General features: G+C 43.3%; 1 protein-coding gene across 3 annotated transcripts in view; it reads left to right on the top strand.

The window, feature by feature from the left end:
• FYB1 (FYN binding protein 1) overlaps window positions 1–21,318 on the top strand; it is a 213,102-nt gene that overhangs the window by 130,540 nt on the left and 61,244 nt on the right. For all 3 annotated transcript variants that reach the window (XM_073621587.1, XM_073621568.1, XM_073621577.1), the window contains exons 3-4: window positions 6,963–7,101; window positions 18,755–18,789. In XM_073621587.1, the coding sequence (XP_073477688.1) occupies window positions 6,963–7,101; window positions 18,755–18,789 (174 nt within the window). The remainder of the gene's footprint in view (window positions 1–6,962; window positions 7,102–18,754; window positions 18,790–21,318) is intronic.

The raw sequence follows: 21,318 nt of genomic DNA, 5'->3' as shown, positions 1-21,318 counted from the left end.
ATCAGGAAGCGCGGGTCTGAAACCTGTTTCCCGATTCACTGAAAGGTCAGGCCATTCTATTGGATGCCTAGGAGGAGGGGAGGAGGCGCACAGCAGAAGCCGCCGTGATCTCAGAAGAGAGGAGGACAGAGGAGACACTACCAGATGCCTGCCGCAGTCTGATTCCTTGCCCGCTGTGCGCGCCGATCTCCGCCGCCAATGGGGTAAGTGTCGGTGGACAGGCAGACAGCGGGTGGGGGGGGGGTTCAGGTGCCGCCGGGGGCGGTTGTTTGCCACCCCCCAAACAAAAAACCACCAGCCGCCACTGATAAAAACTATAATCTATTCATCCCATCCCCTTATTAAATAACGATATGTGTCCCAGTGTCTGAGCTATATAAAAACAATGCAGATTTCTACCTTATATCAGAGTGTCTCCCCACGGTCACGTGACCGTTCGGCTCTCTCTCCTCCTCCCCGGCTGACGTCAGCGGGAGTTCTCTGCCCCGCCCGCTATAGCTGTCATCCTGATAGAGGAGAGAGCTGAGGAGTCACTTGAGTGCCGGAAGACGCTCTGAGATAAGGTAGAAATCGGCATAGTTTTTATATAGCTCAGACACTGGGACATATATCGTGATTTACCAGAGTTGGTGGCATGACTAGATTATAATGGCTTTACAACCCCTTTAAGCCTTCACTTGTAGTAGAACCTGAAATGTGATTAATCAACTTTTTGTATGCCTTAATCTTCAATAAAAACTATTAAACATAAAAAAGGGGCAGAGCTATTCGTCCTGTGAAACTGCATGCACATACGTCTGTGCAAATGGAGACAAATGTTATTAGGCTATTTGTTTCTCTGAATGGAATGTTTTTAATAGGGATTGCCAATCCTCTCCTCCAATCCCTACACTGGCTTCCAATCACCCAGCGAATTCAATTCAAAATACTAACCACAACATACAAAGCCATTCACAACTCTGCCCCGAGCTACATCACCAAACTTGTCTCCAAATATCACCCAAATCGTCCTCTCTGCTCTTCTCAAGACCTCCTGCTCTCAAGCTCTCTCGTCTCCTCCTCCAATGCTCATCTCCAGGATTTCTCCAGAGCCTCTCCCATCCTCTGGAACTGGCTACCTCAACCTGTCCGGCTACCCCCTACTCTTGCTACCTTCAGGCGATCCCTGAAAACTCATCTCTTCAGTGAAGCCTATCACGTCTCTAACTAATCTTTTACTTCCTTTAGCTTATTCCACAGTTACAACCTTTTGTACCACCTGCCCCACCCTATTAGATTGTAAACTCTTCTTAGCAAGGCCCTCTTAATCCTCTTGTATTTTATTGTATTATAACTGTATTGTCTCTCTTTTATATTGTAAAGTGCTGTGTAAACTGTTGGCGCTATATAAATCCTGTATAATAATAATAGATTGGTTTGAGAAAATACTGCATTATGGCTAATAAATGGAGCTAAAAATCACAGTAAATAATTATTTTTTTCCTATGATCATCGGCTCCATCTAGTGACCAGTAAGTGAAAAACATTCAACCTGGAGAAAAGTCGCTTAAATTAGAAATACAGTGTAGCACACTCCTCCTGCTAGATAGATAGATTTAGTGTTGGCTCACTGTGTTTGTGGAGCTGTGTTTTTGATAGGTAAGTTTAGCCTGTCACACTGTATTTAGTGTGGCTGTAATTGCTGTGTTAGGTCAATTTGCTCACTGTTTTCGGTGCAGCTGCATTTGACTAGTTAGGTCTGCTCAGTGTTCTCAGCTGCCGCTAGTCTTTTTACTCCCTCTGATTTCCAGAAAAGCTCTGAGAACTTTTTGAATCATAGGTGTGGAACTATGCGTATGGTAGCATGGATATTTCTACAGCCCTGACCAATCCCAGGGAGAAGAGCACTAAAGGCATGCTGGGAGACTGTATATATTCTCTGAACACACTGGGCTTGGGGTCTTTTCCTGGAGAGAATTAGTCCTGCCTGGAGGGCTTGATGCCCTCCAGGGCAGTGTTGTCATGTGCTTGTTATTTGTGTGGCCTCAGGTGGGTGACTTGAGAATGCTGAAGCTAAGGAGAGTTGATTGAGGGACTGTCCGCTGAAGGTCTAGTCTGGTATCACTGGGGAAAGGTGTCGCTTGGAAGGAGGCAACCAAATGTCCCTGTCCTTTGTGAGTACAGACTGCTGTCTGTGAGAGATCTTAGAGACTTTCAGGCTGCTGCCACCCCTCTTGTGCTAGAGAGTCAGCTGTGTGTTTGCTAAAGGGGACATCGGCTGGTGTCCTGAAGTCTACCTAGTTCTCTGTGAAGCAACTCTGTTCTTGCTGCTCTAAAGGAGGAAGCTTGTGTGCTGTTAACTGCTTCTATCCCAAAGCCACGTCTATAGTCTGCTATATGGAAGGACTTCTGCTTCAGCTTTACAGAAAGGAGGTCACTGTCCTCAACCTGTACATAATTTCTGTTTTTGGAGTATCCCACTCACTTCAGCAGCGATAAAAACTGACAGGTGTTCTAATCCATCTCCCCTCTATCCAAAAAAAAAAAAAAAAGTTTTGCCTTTAGTTATACTTTAATAACAGTTGTTTTTACCCCGATTCACACAGAAAGAATGTGCAAAAGAATTCAGAAGAAAAAGTGAGAATTCTACCTTTTGTAATAATAAATAAATACAAACGGCAAAAAGCAAAAATGTGAATGTATTATTTTTTGGCACTTGAGCCTGAAAAGCATTGCAACTGTGATCAGTGGGCCGTGGGTGCAATGCGCTTGCTCCTGCAAACCCTTCCTCCAGCCCCTGGCCCATACGGAAGTATGAACATTTAGTTATGGACCTTAGGAAATTATCAATGTACTACAAGTGCTGTGACCTCACTGCATTTGTACTCCATTGAGAACTACAGTCCTTCTACCATGGTAGCTTTTTATTCATAGCTTCCTGTGCAGGTGGAGAAGGACTCCAGTCTTGTGATTTACCCAACAGTACTTTTTCTACCCCTAGATGTCTCAGTCCTGGACCCAACGCTGTATCCTGGCCTAGGCCGACAAGGCCCAGCCCTAGGGCAGCACTTTGCAGGGGGGCAGCATGGAAAGAGTCCCCATCAGTCTTATGGGGCATATTGGGCTGAGAGGCAAATTAGTTTAGCGCCCCCAAAGCGGCCGCACTGCTTCCGGTATGCGGGCGGCCGGCATTCCGCAACTGTGGGGGGGGTGCCACTTCTAATTTTGACTGTCCTATCATCCTGGATCACAAACCTTCCTCACTGTGCTATATTTTCTGCTGCACCATTGGCATGGTTATATCTTCTTAGTCCTCTCCATAAAATTATTAGAAATTCGTGCTTAAAGCAGAACTATAGGAAACACTTTTTTTCATTTTGGATAGAGTAAGGGAGGGTTTTAGCTCCTGTCAGTTTATTTTTTATCATCCCTGTCCCATTGCAGAGATTTCCCTTCACTTCCTGCCCCATAGCCAAACAGGAAGTGAGAGGAAATCTATGCAAATTAAGGGAATCAATTGCCCCTCCCCCCTCCCAGGCCCTCAGAACTAGTGACCCCACTCAAAAATTTCAGGGCAGGTCGTAAACAGCAAGGGGTGTGGCCTTGGCAGGAAGGGGTGGGTCATATTTAAAGGGGGTACATGAGTAGTCAGGCCTAGGGCAGCACAAAACCTAAATACATTACTGCCTGGACCTCCCTCAGCCAGTGACTGGATAGTGAAAAGAGAAGTAGGGCAGTGATTAGCTCATCTCTCTTGCACTCTGCTTTTTCCTCCTATCAGCATGCTTCTCATCAGCACATGAACTCATTGGCTTTTTGTGCTGCTTCTTCCCTCCACGCCCTAGCCCTGCTGTACAAGGACTGCAAGAAGCTGTTATTAATTCAAGTACTTACACTGCTTGTTTTTACTTATATGTAATGATGTAATAATGGATTAATTTGTGTCTTTTATACTGTATCTGTCTGCCATTCAGGCTTTACCCTTTTTAAAACAAAGGATAGCACACCAAACTAATAATTATAAAGTTATCTCTAGAACCCTTAATTTGTTCTATCTTTAATTTTTGAAAAGGTACATTTTTGCTTGGATCTTTAGGATGGATCATGTTATAAATAGCCAAATGTGTGATAATATCCTCTCCTAGTACAATCCAGAAAGGACATCACCATTCTAATCTCCAGTTTTCCCCTTAGCTGCGGGTGCACTGGGTGTCAGACATGTGAGCTTGCGCTCCCTCCATGTAGACTCAAAAAAGCAAAACAAAAAAAAAGGCCACATGCACCTATGACATCACTTAGTCAGTAGAGATACGACTACAACTAATACCGGGAAGGTGAAACGTTTCCAGACAGGAACTTGCAATATGATTCAATAAGGTTGGTGAAAGGAAGTGACATCATTGAAAGGAAGTGGCATCATCGTGTGCAGCCCTTTTGTTTTTCTGTACGGATATCCTCTACTGCTTTATAATGACAGAGTGCTGAATGTGGCACAAAGGCTGGTTCTGTTCTAGTAAATAATCTGAAGAAAATTTTCAAATCTTGCCACCCGAGCCCCCGACCTTTGTGTCTTTTATAGATCTGGGCCAAAGACACTAAATATAGTACAACGTCCACAAAATTATTTCTCATTCTTCTATGTCTTTCATTATGAGAAGAACTACCCATACAATGTATACTAATTTCTTGCATGCTTTTTTTTTACATGAGTTGTGCTTTTTTGAAGCAAACCTGTGATTTGCTCATGCAAGGTGAACTCAATGGTTTGCTTTAAAGAGGCACTGTCATGATGTCCATATAAGGCAGTGATTGTGCAAAGGAGCCCCCTACCCCCTTATACACATATTGCTTGTGCTCCTCACCCCTTTTTCCTCCAACGACCTGAGGGAGCGGTGACATCACTCCCTTAGTCATGTGATAGTGTTTGGTTGGGATTGGCTGCTAGGCCGAGTACTGTCACAAGAGTCACATGTTCCCCCCTACAAAAAAAAGAACTTGGTAGCATTGCTGGCCGAGTAAGGATTGGCAAGGAATGCAGGCAAGGAGAATATAAGGTGGTCCAGGGGGCCCTTTTGTGGCTGAGCAGAGCATTCGTGAAAGGGAGCAAAGGTAAGCATGTACTGCGGGGCAAAAAGTCAACCTGTTTTTGGGCAGATGCCTAAAATGTTAATTGTCATTTACAGGGTTAATGCATACCTCCCAACATTTTGAGATGGGAATGAGTGACACCTACTAACAAATTATGTAGGCATAGGACACGCCCCCTGCCACACCCCCTTAAAGGAGAATTAACAAAAAAAAGGTTAATTAAATCCAAAAGGACTTTTTTTATCACTACTATTCCTTTATATTGGCTTTTAAAATGCACAAATGCAGCAATTTAGAAATTGAATGAAAGGTTTAGCACTGGGAAACACTTTTTTGAAAGATAAAACGTGCATTTTATATACAACTATATACAGATGGGACCAAAATGAGGGACAAATGAGGGGGAAAGAGGGACAGAGGGTCATTGCTCCAAATCAGGGACAGTCTCTCGAAATCAGGGACAGTTGGGAGCTAGGGTAATGTCTGGTGACTCAAATGTGCTGTGGTGTGTCTGCTGTTTGGCCTGTGGTGGTTTCCATGGGTATATATATATATATATATATATATATATATATATATATATATATATATATATATATATATATATATATATATCTCACACACACTATACTGCCAAAAGTAGTGGGATGTCTTCCTTTACACGCACATGACCTTTAATGGCATCCCAGTCTTAGTCCCTAGGGTTCATTCTTGAGTTGGCCCACGCTTTGTAGCTATTGTTCCGATTAGACTGATGCGCTGGTGTCACAAATCCTATCCTCGACCCAGCCGGTCAGAACCATCCATGGCTCATTTAACTTTATCCCCTTCAGAACACAAAGAGTTATGGACGTGTGATTCACACAGAGCCAGTCTATCTAACTGGTAAATTGTGGACGTTCTGACATGCTCCTGTCACAGGATAAACCTTGGCCTGTTTTTGATCCCTGTTATTTTCATAGCGAATAGCCAACTGTTCTTTTTGTCTTTTTTTTTTTTTTTGTAATTCTTTCCCTTTGTATATATTTTATGCACTGCCCAAGTTTGGCATATTAAGTTATAAAATTAAGTGTCTTTTATGTACTAAGCTAGGACTCATATCCCTAGAGAGGTTGCTGCATTTTAGTGTCTATGTTCTTGATCTAAGTTTGTTGCCAATCAGTATGCAATTGTACTGTGTGTTGCCAGATTTCATGCAGATTGTAAACTAGCAAATCTGCCGGATGGAGATGTGTGTGTGTGTGTGTGTGTGTGGTTGCCTAGCAGGCCAGTCAGTGGACAAACTGCTAGGTGGTGGCAAGCTACCCTTTGTTGTATGTCTGGTGTGTGGACAGTGGGAAGAGTGATTATTCTGGGGTTCTAACTTGTAGGATAGCTGGAGGAATCCAGTAGTGTGTGCTAATGGCTGGACTGCTCTCCAACCCTTCGAGTACACCAGATTTTATGTACGCTTTAGATCTGCCTGTATGTGGTCAGCCAGTTGGATTGGAATGGAGTCTCCCTGTAGTGGTGGCCAGAGGTAGTGTCGGCTGTGAAAAGTGTATTACAGTCAGTTTTAAATGCTCAAAATAAGCCCCCCCCCATTCCCTTTTACCCCAGTCAAGGTCCACACCCCAGTTAGCTAGCTGCCACAGGAGTGGGTTCTTGACAAACCCCTACCAGGATTTTGTCACGGTTTGTGTCCTTACTGGGAGGAGTTTCCTTCACTTCCTGTTTGAAAGGTGTCGGGCAGAACAGGAAATGAGGGAAAATCTCCCCAAAGGCAACAGTAAAAACCTGACATCTACAGAAATTTTAACCTCCAGCCAAAAATAGAAAAAAAATTTTTTGTTATGCTCCATTTCCATATGCACTGTATTGTTAACATATCTATCTCTTGTGCTATACATCAATAGGTGGAAAGGTACTCGTCAGTGAACAGAAGTCATCTGCATTATCATCCGCATTGCCTCCACCGCCCCCCATCAAATCACCACTAGGCCCCGTGCCAGTCCCAAATTTACCACCCAGGAACATCAGACTTCCAGAGCCCATGTAAGTAATGCTTCTAATATCTTCAGACAGTATTGTCCTGTATTTGTACAATTCAGAGACTGTCCTTATATATAGCTGGAGGTCAGGGGTTTAAAGGCAGCATTTTTTTATAATTAAAAATGTCCTTCTGGTTTGCCCATCAATATGAAAGTGAATGATCTATTATGAAAAATGTGTACTGAATGATAACCTACATTCTGAACTTGTAATGCTGGTATTCATATAGTCAATTTATTATTTCCCATCTTTAATATGTGCCAGCTAAGCTGTCCAGCAAAAATTACAGTGACAGAGATTGAAAAAAACTATGAGGTCTTGTTCACACAGGAGCTTGCTCCCATTTCATAAAGCTTTCATAACACTTTGCAAAGCCAATACCCGTCCTTTACATCAATAGGGAATGGTCTGGTACACATCAAAGTTGAGCTTGAGGGAAAGGATAAATATCCTCCCCTGCTGCAGGGAAGAAACTGCTTGTTTAGGCCTAGGGGCTGCGAGAAGCAGTTTTTATTTACCGGATCCTCCACTCCTGAAGGCTTTCTCTATGGTTTAAGACCATTCCCCGTAGCCAAGTGGGGGGGGGGGGGAAATCCACCCGCCGTCGCCGTTGCCCCCCCCGTCGGGTCACGGATGGCACAGAAACCCCCCCTTCTTTGGTCAGTCAGGGCCCCACACTTACCCCATCTCGCGGGCAGCGGTTTCTCCTCGGGCTGTGGGCGGCTGCTGTCTCGGTCCCCCAGTGTCTTCTCCCCTCTTCCTCGGTGGCCAATTGGATAAGATCTCCTTTCGGCCAATCTGGTGACGGGTCTCATGACCCGCTTCATGATTGGCTGGGATGAGAATCAGTGTTACAATAGTGAATATTCATTTGCCATTGTCACAGAACTGGGTGGGCACGGAGCGCAATTTTCTGCGCCCCGTGCCCACCCTTTTTTTAACCTGTGTATAATATTGAGAGTGGCGCTAATCTACACAATTAATTTGTGAACCCCTAATTAATAATTGTGAATATCATAAATATCATTATGAATATCATAATATATATATATATATATATATATATATATATATATATATATATATATAGTTCCCCGTATATAATAAACTAACTCTGTACAAAACAGTATGTATAAAGTGATACTTCATATCAAAGTGGAGAAAAATGGGAATTTGGGACTTTAAATGAGGTCCATGGACAGCGTGGAGGTGAATTGAATATAGTATATTTATTGATCATAAAATGTATCAAACATATCACAACAAGAACCACATAAAGAAAAGAGCATTGTAGTGAATGTCATTCCAAAATTGTTATACACACATATGTATGTGCGCATACAAAGGGGCATCGAGAGTACATCAATTATGTCAACAAGATGCCACATAGTGGTCGTAACTGATAAGTAAATACATACAATGAATGCATATAAAACATACACGTAAAAAACAGCAGTAAGAGTAAAATTAATGACACAACATAAAACCATAATTGATTGAAGAACTGTGTTCTAAATTGCTGGTAGGTTGTGAGCATATAGATGCATGACAAAAATGTCCGACGCGTTTCGTGTAACCACTCATCAGGGGCAAGATGCTCAACAGTATCTGTAAAGTGTAGTGAAAGTATCAATTAATATAGGTGCTATTCAACTGTTAAGGGCAGGGAGAGATGAATAAGTCCCCCCTAAGTACTTACATGAGGTCAGTACACGGGGATGCGGCAATGATGGGACCGAGGCCAAGGTGGTGGTCCTTACCGGGAGCTGAGGTGGGAGCGCGTGCAACAAATGCCCCCCCCAACACGCACACATGTAAACTGGGTGACTTGGTCCTGGGGAAAAACATGTATGGTGCTGTGCCAAAATGGTTTCCAAAAAAGGATCTGGGAACAGAGAAAAGGGGGAAGTGCATAAATATATATATCCTGATATGCAAGAATCTAATATTGCATCAGGTTAAAGAAAAAAGAAGTAGTCAAAAACAAGGAATGAAAATAAACCAAGTCCATTGCCCAAGTGGGTGGTATAACAAAGGGCAGTGGAAGCAGTACCTGATACATCAGGACTGAGTAAGTAAAAAACAAAGAAAGACAAAAAAAGATGGAGTATAAAAGAGGGGTAACCAGATACAAGCTTACATGTATCCCAACGAGGTGGACAGTTGCTGTAATGAGGTCTGTCATGGTCAATTTCTAAACACCCAAAGTGTGTGAGCGGCGGCCATATATATATGTGCACCCGCCCCCACCACGTGCACGCTGACACCACCAGCGTCACGCCAGGCACGGCAATTGCAGGAAGGGGCCCTAACGTGGATGGGAAGACGCCGCCCAGGGGAGACGCCCACATAACCCAGCTAGCCGGCTGTTGATGGAACACCTGATGTCCGCATGTACGCGACGTCAGTGATGACGTCACCCATGCGGCAGGAGGCTTGGCGCCGATGCGCTGTGGGCACCCGCCCACCCCCCTAAGCATATGCACTTCCCTCCCCGCCCTGAATGGAGGGGGGAGGGGAGGGGGAAGGGGGGACATGCAGAGCGCATCGCAACTCCCGGATAGCGGACAACAAGCCGGCCTAGGTGTACCAGCTGCCACATCTGACCAAAATAATGTCCAAAATGATAGTGTGTCAAGCTAGGCTGAAAAAAAAAATATCATATCAAAGTGCAACAAAAAAACTTATGTGCAATGCTCTTAAGTTGCTGAAAAAATAGTCCAGAAAATCAATCAGCAATATTATAATGAGAAAAAGCAATATGATCAAAATGGTGAAAAAACTGTGAAAATAGAACGTCTTTACTTTGTAAAAGCTTCAAGTGCTCCACCACTGTGTGAATACTTCACTGCTCTAAATTGGACTCACCAGATCAATATATTGATAAAATATAAACCAGCTGGAGGACCACACTCTCCCCAAACAATCGTCAGTCGCAATTCTATGGTCAGATTTCCCTCTCACAGATCACAGCATGTCATGGGAAAGATAAAAAGAAGGAAGGAGGCTCCCATAGTGCAAAAACATCTAACAGGCTTTATTAAAATGTGTCTGTAATCCACTCACATTTGAAGAGTGCCTGCCCGGCACTAGGGAGTAACACGCACAGCTGTTTTTAGCCGTTCACCTCCGGACCTGTCACAGACCATGAGTATGAACTGGGTTCCATGATGTCATCAGCCCTACGTCCGTTTTGTCGTATGACGTGTAGCTCTGGTAGGTAAATTTAGTGGATCATCTGTTCTGTATATAGTTCAGATTTAATTTACAGTTAGATTAGCCTCTGTTCTAGTTTGGCTGTGTTGCGTGCAGTTCCGCATTCTGCCTGTGGGTGTCGTTGTTGCCATGGGTCGGTGTTGGAAAGCAACAAGCTGAAGTATATGAGTGCTCTTCTGTCCCGTAGACAACTCGGCGGAGGTGGTCTTCCGGGTTGCATTCTGGGAGAGAGTATTTATGGGACAGACACCATGTTTCAAAAAGCTTTACCTCGTGGTCCTCCTGGCCTAGAGGCATGTGTTAGTGAGTTCTACCTCGCGGCCCTCCGGCCTAGAGGGTTGCGTTGCGGCAGCCGAGCAGGTAGACCCAGAAGCCTGTCTGGGGCCTGCTCTTGCTGGGATGGTCCTGTGAAGATCCGGACAATCGGGAAGATCCAGGGGAGGACCCATTTTGGAAGGGGCCATGCAAGGCTGGTCTTAAGAAGGGCCTGATAACAAGCTCAACGGGACCCTAGACCCGGTACTGGTGAAATTACAGGTAAAAAGGTGACGGTAACAGCCTGCTAAAAATCAGCAACTCCACCGTGGGTTAGTGCTACATGTGGGGGCGTCGTCCGGGATTGTTTGCCGTTACCCTGAGCAGCCCTGAGAAGTATTTCACCGGAAGTTTATGTTAAAAGAGGTTTCTGGACTTTGTCACTTTTTCCAGGAAAAGAAGGGGTTAAATTGCAGGACTTTATTTCTGACTGCGTAGGCTGCGGGTGAGAAGTAAAAGCCTGGGAGCTACGTGATCAGAGGAACAAGTGGGAGGAGCCTAACCTACTTGTTGCCGCGTGGGACGTGGTGGTGTGTGTTTGGCGCCAAAAGAGAGAAAAGCCTCGTGATCGTACTGAGAGGATCAGAGTGCAGCCATGTCTTCTTTTCCATTGGTACCGTCGACTATGGGATCCAAGATGTTTCCTACAAGTACCGCTGCGGGTGCTATGCTGACCGGAACCCTGCTAACAGATACCGGCATTCGTTTGAAGCTGCAGGGGCGGTTCGTACTATACACAGTTGGAGATATCGAAGGGCTGGGCATGCTTTGCCACAAGTGTAAAGGACTGGCCACACATCTCCGTCCATTTGTCCGATGTTTGCAGTGCGGAGAATATTTGTTCACAGTGGAGCAACCTACAATGTCGCCCCGTGCTTATCGTGTGGATTGGGCTACAGGTATCGCCACAGTGGAAACTACTGCCAATACTGTTGGAGAGCAACAAGCCGTAATCTCGCCTAATACCGAGAGTGTTTCCAAGGGAGATGTCGCTGTTACCGATTCATCAGCAGACATCACCTTTATTTCTACTTCTACCACACCTGTCCCCGTTGTACCTGTCCAGAGGAGGGTGGGATATGTGAAGGCTTCCCGCGGCCGTGGTCGAGGCCTACCCCAGAGACTACCCAAACCAGAGCCGGAGGAATACATGGATCCGGAGAAGTCCACGTCAGGAACGGGTGAGAGATCAAAGGGGGACATATCTGGGACTCTTTGTAAATATTTGCCAGCGGAAGAGTTAAGAGACTCGGAGATAGATTCTATGTCAAATCTCTCTGGTGATGATGATTTGTTTGAGACAATGCCACAGGAACTGTTGTGGGCCCAGGGTGAAGATGTTGCTTCTGCCCTTACTTTCTCAGAATGGATAGCTCTGAATTCAGGGAAGACATCACCTTGTCTGGAGCCGCACAGTACTACCAAAGAGACATTGTCTAAAGTTGCTAGTTTGCTTGAGAGTGAGCCTGCTATGGATGAACGTTTCAATGGATGTTTGCTGCATTGGAACTATGGTCGGTACATCTATGCTGACAAGGTGGTCATTTGCAGACCCGGAAAAGATGACATTGTCTACTTTATCACCACTGTGGATAAGCAAGGGAAGAAACTGACATTACCAAATCCTCAGTTTTATTGGTGATTATGCAGAGAAACTGTTGTCTTCTGTTCTTCTAAGAGAAAAGAGAACTTTGGGGTATATAGACAGCTAGTGTTGGAGTTTAGAGATCTCTGTGGTCAAGAGATTTTATTCATCTCAGCGCTTTCAAATCCAAAGACTTTTTGCTAGCTGGATTTCCTTTATCGAAAGGATATAATTTGCCCAAAAGATAGGAATGGACTTTTCAAGTTATTTCAGTTTATTTTCATTAGAAGAAAATATGTGGGAAGAGAGTGTCATTCTTTTGTCGAATGAGGCTTTGCTCCTAAATTGTTAGTGATGCTACTGTACATATTTCGTGTGTGTTTAACTGTTTCTTTCAGGAACAACTGGATCTCTTATCAAGCTGTTAGGCTTTTTAGCTAGGTAGATAGTGGGGTTTTGTGACGTGACTATTGTGATTTCTTTTGCTGATATGAATATGTTTTTGTACAGATGTTTGAAACTGTAACATTTCTATACTGTCTTTTCTTCTTTCTCATCCAAGTTTTAAGTTCAAATACCTACTCTCAGGCTTGAGAGTCAGATTTTTCCAGACGTTGAGGACAACGTCTATTGTAGTGGGGGGAGTATGTAGCGCTGGTAGATTTTTCAATCTACCGCTTCCAGGTAAATTTAGTGGATCATCTGTTCTGTATATAGTTCAGATTTTATTTACAGTTAGATTAGCCTCTGTTCTAGTTTGGCTGTGTTGCGTGCAGTTCCGCATTCTGCCTGTGGGTGTCGTTGTCGTCATGGGTCGGTGTTGGAAAGCAACAAGCTGAAGTATATGAGTGCTCTTCTGTCCCGCAGATAACTCCGGGTTGCATTCTGGGAGAGAGTATTTATGGAACAGACGCCATATTTCAAAAAGCTTTACCTTGTGGCCATCCTGGCCTAGAGGCATGTGTTAGTGAGTTCTACCTCGCGGCCCTCCGGCCTGGAGGGTTGCGTTGTGGCAGCCGGGCGGGTGTACCCAGAAGCCTGTCTGGGGCCTGCTCTTGCTGGGATGGTCCTGTGCTGTCTGTCCTGTGGGAAGAAGCCAGACAATCGGGAGGATCCAGGGGAGGACCCATCTTGGAAGGGACCATGCAAGACTGCTCTTAAGAAGGGCCTGGTGACTCGATTGGAGGACGCATCCTAAACTACTCTACCGCACAAGTACTGCCGGGTCGGCTTAAAGGTTCTGGTACTGTGTTTGCTGTTTATCAAAAACTACTACATCCTGTGGAAGAGGATCGTACAGTTATGTTTCACTCAAGTCTGTGGCAGAGACTTTTTGTTCGTGCTGTGTTCCGGTTGCTAGGTTGGTGAGAGAGACCTATCCGGGCGGGCAAAGATTTAATCCCGAGCTGAGGATATATTCATCCCAAAGATTTCAATTCCTTAGTGCTACTCCAAGAAAAGGTATTTGAAATTCCCTGCAACTCTTCTTCTACCTCTTTCCTGCTACTTCTTCCAGTTATCTCCCATTAAAGCATTGGAAAAGTACTCAAGTGACTGGTGCCTACATTGTCTGATAATAAGCTCAACGAGACCCTAGACCTTGTACTGGTGAAATTACAGGTAAAAAGGTGACGGTAACAGCCCGCTAAAAATCAGCAGCTCCATCGTAGTGCTACAGTCGTCTGCAAGGACTTTTTTGTATTTTTTTGTATTTGGGATGAATTTTTATTTTTATTTGTATTTTTGTATTTTTTGGATTTGAGATGAATTTTTATGTGAGGGAGGGAAAGATGAATCATGGTAAGCCCTGATGTTTCTTTTTTACTCAAAACCCCAATATTGTATAAAACCCAATTGAAGTCAAAAGAATAGATATGGAGTCAAAATTTGTACGAACAACCTCCATATTCTCAACTTTTCATTCCTGTTGTAGCTGTTGTGCAGGGTGTCCAAATGTAGCACCCTCTAGTGTGTGCTACTAGTGTTGAGTTTAGGAAAAAACATATTCTGGCCAGGAACAACATGAGTCTTTAAATTAGGTCGGGGTTACTAGGACCCAGGGCTGGATGACTTATCCCGGCAGCTCTCTGGTGCCTCCCCCTGGTGTCTGGAAGGCTGGAGAACCTTCTAGAACTAGAGGGCGGGGGTTAGGAGGAGCTGCTGTGTATATTTATGGGGCTTCGACCAATCCCCAGAGGTGGGTTGGCAGGGGGTTGAGACAACTCCATAAATAGACATGGGACATTCCAGCAGAGGAGTCAGGCGGAAGATGGGGGTTGTGTCGGGCCAGATGCTCAGGAAAGCTGGCCTGGAAGGATCCTAATACAGGAGGCAGTGGAAGGGTTCATGCCGGTGAGGCAGCGGGAAGGAGCAAGGAGAGACAGTAAGTAGATCAGCAGAGACTGCCAGCTACAGCAGGCCTCTCTTGAAGACAACATAATGCCAAGTCTTCATCCAACCTTGCTCTGGGAGGTCTAGATGTATGTAAGCCAGTTGGGCAGGACAGGGGCCAAAAGTTACTCAGGAAGACTGTGAGTAGTTCAGCCATGCGTGGCTGGTGGCAGCCAGGTGGGCAAGCATTCTCTGCAAGTGGAGCTGGGATCAGTGGCCACAGGAAAGCAGAAGAAGGAATGTCATGCTGTTCACTCTTACTGCACTACTTTGTCAAGGGACTGGGAGTTCCGGCCTGTAATGAGCCTTTGCTGAGCTAGTAATATCCTTCTAGTTCCCACAAGAGTGAGCAGCAGGTGCTGTGCTGTGAAAATCAAGTGCTACATAAATATGAGTGTACAGTCCAAAAGCACAAGTATTAGACCCAATGCCCTCAGTAGTTAGCACCCAGTAACAGACTTGGTCAGACACATTCTCTCTCAACCTTTGCAGTACAAATCTGTTTTATATCATGAGTGGTGTAGCTAATACCTATTAATTTGTCTCCAATCATAACATGCAGAGAAACAGGACTATATAGGTGTGAGACTGGGCTTCATTTTTTTTTTAATCAAGCAATTTTTATTCATAAAAAAGGTTTTTATACATCTTTCACATTCTCATTTAACCTATCACCCCAACATTTAACATACACAAAATTATTTATACAAAGCACTACAGTTCATTTTCCCCCTATCTGTCAAAATAATATCCAGTTTTTATTTATGCACTATATCATTCCAGAAAACAGAAAGCAAAAAAAAACAAGAAAAAGCAGAAAAAGAGCACTCCTGAAATCTAAGAGAAAAAAGGCCCTGTTAGCCTTAATTCTGCATCACACCCTACCCTTATGTACTAGTCCAACATTCCCATATTTTTTAAAACATTTGGACATTTCCCCTTTTGTTATACACAAATTTTTCCTTTCTTCTTGTTTTATTGACCTCTTCCTCCCATTCTACAAAAGTTGGTGGATTTAACGCTAGCCAATTCCTCGCTATCAATTTCTGTGCCAAGAAAAGGCATCTAATTATTGCTTTTTGTCTACTCCTCATGTTATTATCCTTTTCCATATAGCCCAATAGACATATCTTAGGGTCTAAATCAAGAGTTATTCCAAATACCATATTTATTTTTCCCATAGCTTCACTCCAGTATCTATTTAACTTTGGACACCTCCGCATCACATGGACTAAGTCTCCTTTCAGGTCCCTACATCTTGGGCATTTAGCATCCGACCTCCACCCATATAGAAATAGTTTCTGGGGTGTCCTAAATGGTCTATGCAATAACATTAAATGTGACACTGTCTGTGATAGGGTACTTATAGGACCTGATTTCCACTGTTCGTCAGTTATGTCCCCCAGATCTTCCTCCCACCCCCTCCTACAGGGAAGCTCCTCATCCCCCCTTATAACCTTGTCAGATATACTATCGTATATAAATTAATTCAGCCCCTTAGAGGTATCGGTGTTGATTATTTTTTGGAGAATGGTTGCCTCACTCCACTCCACTGGCCTCAATTAGGATAACTGGCAGAAAGATAGGCCCAAAGCAAATAAATAAATAAGCGAAAGGGCTGGCATGACTAGGTAAACAGGGAAACAGGCAGATAAAGGGTAAACGGCTCAGTCAGGAGATAGGAGGCTAGATACCAGGAATGGTATGGGGTTCTCTGTAAAATTCCAGTTAATGGTGGGTTAACTTAACATTTGGGACATGGAGGTATCTGCGGAGAATGTGGAGTGTTGGGATCGTCCCGGAGTTGGTGTGTTACAGCTGGGAACCTGTAATTGGTTACGCTGATACAAAAACAAATTTTGCTTCTCCAGTGCCTTCAAAGATCGGCAACCTTGATAATTGTTTATCATTGATATTATTATGTTTCTGTTCAAAGGAATGTTTTTTATTGGTTTTATGTTATATATGTTATATGTTAATGGCCGCTATGGTCTATTTTCATTCTGAATGGTGTCGTTGAATTATTCTAGAACAGTTGGTAAAAGGGGTATGGTGTCGTAGCGGTTGCTATGGTGTTTTCGGGGGTTGACATTTGTTTTACCCTAGTCATGTTTATTGTCCATATCAAATACATGAGCAGCCTTTAGAAAAAAATCAGGCACGTCAGACTTACCGTATCTCTAATTTTAATTGCATTTATATGTACACACATTTAGATGGCGCACCTAAGATCCAGGAGTATTTTGTTCTTCACAAAAAAAGGCTTACATTTTCCTAAAGATAAGAAATTCTAAACATTTTGCAAAGGATGCTCATAAAAGTGAAAGAAGAAATAGAAATGTAGTTTTAAAAAACCTAACCCTATTCTAATTATAAAGCAGGATATTGCTTTTAAAATGAGAAACTGCTCCAGTCATTAAATACAGTGCCTTGAAAAAATATTCATACCCCTTGAAATTTTCCACACTTTGTCATGTTACAACCAAAAACGTAAGTGTATTTTGTTGGGATTTTACGTGATAGACTAACACAAAGTGGCACGTAATTGTTAAGTGGAAGGAAAATGATAAATGGTTTTCAAATTTAGTGGAACCAATTGCCTTCAGAAGTCACCTAATTAATAAACATAGTCCATGCGTGTGTAATTTAATCTCAGTATGAATACAGCTGTTCTGTGAAGCCCTCAGAGGTCTGTTAGAGAACCCTAGTGAACAAACAGCATCATGAAGACCATGGAACACAGGTCCAGGATAAGGTTGTGAAGAAGTTTAAAGCAGGGTTAAGTTATAAAAAAATATCCCAAGCTTTGAACATCTCACAGAACACTGTTCAATCCATCATCTGAAAATGGAAAGAGTATGGCACAACTCCAAACCTACCAAGACATGGCCGTCCACCTAAACTGACAGGCCGGGAAAGGAGAGCATTAATCAGAGAAGCAGCCAAGAGGTCCATGGTAACTCTGGAGGAGGTGCAGAGATCCACAGCTCAGGTGGGAGAATCTGTCCACAGGACAACTATTAGTCGTGCTCTCCACAAATCTGGTCTTTATGGAAGAGTGGCAAGAAGAAAGCCATAAGAAGTCCCATTTGCAGTTTGCGAGAAGCCATGTGGGGGAAGGTGCTCTGGTCAGATGAGACCAAAATTTAACTTTTTGGCCTACAAGCAAAACGCTATGTGTGGTGGGAAACTAACACTGCATATCACAAAACGCACCTTTGTCTAAGAGTCGTTTTTGCTCACACAAGATGCACAGGTGTTCTATGTGTCAGCGTGCAGGCAGTCCCATTAATGTTTATTGGGATGAAGTAGCTGCTTGGACAGAGCCACTGCTCCCATTTTGACATCCGTGTTGGTGCGTGTCCCTATATTCACACTGTCTGTGATCGGGGACACGCTCCCACCTGCATGCATGTCAAATTGGGAGCAGCAACCATGTCTGTGCAGCTGCTACATCCCAATAGACATGAATGCGACTGCCTGCATGTGGATGCATAGAACACCTGTGCACCCCATGCAGGCAATCACGGCCCTGCACATGAATGTAAGCTGAATACGCCTAAGTGAATGACGCCTTTAATTATAACTAATGGCAAAACTTTTTTTTTGTTTTGGATTGAGTGGGGAGGAATTGGAAGGCTTGTCAGGTTTTTATTGCTGTCTGTGTCCCCGTTAAGGAGATTCATCCTCTCTATTTGTCCTGTTTACCATTATCATTGAAAGTCAAAGTAGAAGAAAATCCCAAATTTTGGGTTGTCCCCAGAAAAGTAATAGAGGGAAAATATTCCAATGGGGTGACTAGTTCTGGTGACCTGGGGGTCCCCAAGGAATTCCCTTAATATGCATTGATTTTCTCTCACTTCCTGTTTGGTTATGGGACAGGAAGTGAAGGGAAATCTCAGTTTTGGGACCCAGATAGCGAATAAAAATATGTCAGGGGTTATAACCCTCTCTTACTTTTGCCAAAATGGAAAAAAAAAGTTTTGCCTATAGTTCTACTTTAACTTTCTTTTAATCAGCTCCATTCCTCCTACAGTTGTCTGGGATTTTCTTCTGGTCTTTGCCCCTCAGCCATGGAAATATGTGTAGTTTTGTGATTCTAGTTATTGCAGTGCTAATAAACTAAAATGTTTTTTTTTTCTTCCACAGTATGCCTGATGATGATAATTATGATGATGTTGAGGGTATGTATGCTACACAGCATTTTTCATTTTTGTTTTGTTTAAATCTTCTTGATTGTCATGATTCATTTCATGGATGGAGAATTTAAGCTGTGTAAATTTTACCTATAAATGGCTGACATCCCATGGTGGGACTGAAGTATATGAGGCCGCATAAAAGAGCAAGGTTACAAAGGCCTATGGTAGAAAAAGACAATTAGAAGGGTAACCATTCCAAGTCTTAGTGACATTATAAAGCAGTGGTCTCCAAACTGTGGCCTTTGGGGTGGTGTGGCCCTTTGCTTGCATTTATCTTGCCCTTGGGGCACTATTCCTACCACAGATACAAGGTACTAATCCTCCTACCGACACCAACGATGAGGCACTGTTCCTTCTACTAAAATCTAACAGTGGGGCATAATTCCTTCCACTGAAACTGACAATGGGGCACAATGCTTCTCTCTGACACCAACAACAGGGCACTATTCCTTCCACTGACACCAAAAAAAGAAAATCCCCCTTCGTTGGGACTTTGTAGGCAACAACCACACATGGGTAGATTAGAAAATATATTTATTATGTATATGTAAAATCATTCGATCATACAATGTTCGTTGGTTTAAAAAAAAAAATACAGAATCAAATAACAAAAGAAAAAAAGAGAAAAGACAAAAAACAGGTTACATGATTTGCATGACAATTAATTTTACTATACAGTACAAAGTAGTCTACGGTACCCAACGCGTTTCTGGTTCAAGCACCTTCGGCAGGGGTATTTGGTAAGAGTATATGCAGTCATATTTTTTGTCTTACATGCAAAATGTTCCATCATGCAACTTGCATAATCCCACCCTCACCAAATGATTTGGACCAGTGCACAAAGCAAGGTCCATAAAGTTTGGTGTGGAGGAACATGACTGGCCTGCACAGAGCCCTGACCTCAACCCAATAGAACACCTTTGGGATGGATTAGAGCGGAGACTGCGAGCCAGGCCTTCTTATCCACATCATTGCCTGACCTCACAAATGAGCTTCTGGAAGAATGGTCAAACATTCCCATAGACATACTCCTAAACCTTGTGGACAGCCTTCCCAGAAGAGTTGAAGCTGTTATAGCTGCAAAGGGTGGGCCAACTCAATATTGAACCCTACGGACTAAGACTGGGATGCCATTAGAGTTCATGTGCATGTAAAGGCAGGTGTCCCAATACTTTTGGCAATATAGTGTAAAAATAATTAATCTCCATGCCAGCTTCAACCTTTGGTCACCAACTGGAGTACCCTGAGTTAACAGCAAACATACAATGTAAACCAGAACATTCTGTTTGGAATGCCAGCTGTTGTATTAGTTGGGCTACCACTGGATTGAACAGTGCACCCCTCATGAGATCGCAAAGATTGGGAGATGTCTGTATGTTACTTGAGCAAAGAGCAACTTGTTACTCCTCTAAGTAGCTCCATATCTGCTCTCCATTCAACTTTTTGGCTGTATTGACCTACAAGTATCCAGTGGTGACCAAACAAAACAAAAAAGAAAGGAAAAAACAAATTATAAAATCTGTACCTTGTGCTGCATCCCTGACCCCCTTATTGAAAATGATATCATGTAAAATGAACAATGGTTGCACAGCACATGTAAAGGGGGGACACTTGTCAAAGTGAAACTCCAATCACACCTCTCTGTTAGTTTCCTGATATGGGTAAGCCCAATTTTTCTAACAGGAATACTTTTTAACTGGTGATATGAGAAGCACAGGTTTACTTTAAGGTTAGTGTTAGGGGTTAGGTTTCAGGTTAAGTGTCATGCTTAGTGGTCACAGGCCCACCCATGAAATGTATATATCTTCAGAAATAAAGAAAGTTAGCATTCTTTAGACTAGAGCAGTGGTCATCAACCCTGTCCTCAGGGCCCACTAACAGGCCAGGTTTTATGTATTACCTTGGGGAGATGCAGACTAGAATACTGCAATCACTGAGCAGCAAATATCACCTGTCATGTATTTCAGTTATCTTGCAAACCTGGCCTGTTAGTAGGCCATAGAGAACACAGAACTACTGATGACCAATTCATATCATCAAAGGACCATGCTTAAAAAAAATCTTTTGAGGTTGTCACCATCTCTGGGAAAAATATCAGTCTTATGATCTCGCTCAAAATAATGAATATAGGTAAAAAGTCCCCTTTATACTTGCCAGAACAGTATTTAGGCCTCATGTACACTGCTGCTGGTAAACGGACGTTTGGGAACAGTTGGGCATTTTTTTCAACTGCTCCTGAACCCTTCTCTATGTTATCTTATCAGTACATGTACACTGGTTCATTTACAGTCATTTCTAGGCAGTTGTGTTTAGAGTCTTTTTTTTGGAACCCAAAAAATGCGTTCAGAAGCTGTGTTTAGAGGCATTTGAGACGCCAAACGCGGCTAAACGTGGCAACTCGCGCTTAGCAGTGTTTTGTTTACAGACATTTTTCATTTTTGGCTATTTTGAAAAAAAAATTTTATTTTTCAAACGCTTCTAGACGCAAATGCGGCTAAACGCGACTAAATGCGG

The sequence above is a fragment of the Aquarana catesbeiana genome, linkage group LG01 (genome assembly GCF_042186555.1).
Source record: "Aquarana catesbeiana isolate 2022-GZ linkage group LG01, ASM4218655v1, whole genome shotgun sequence".
Classification (NCBI taxonomy): Eukaryota; Metazoa; Chordata; class Amphibia; order Anura; family Ranidae; genus Aquarana; species Aquarana catesbeiana.
The sequence above is the reverse complement of the archived record's forward strand: the minus strand, read 5'-3'. Positions and strand labels throughout refer to the sequence as shown.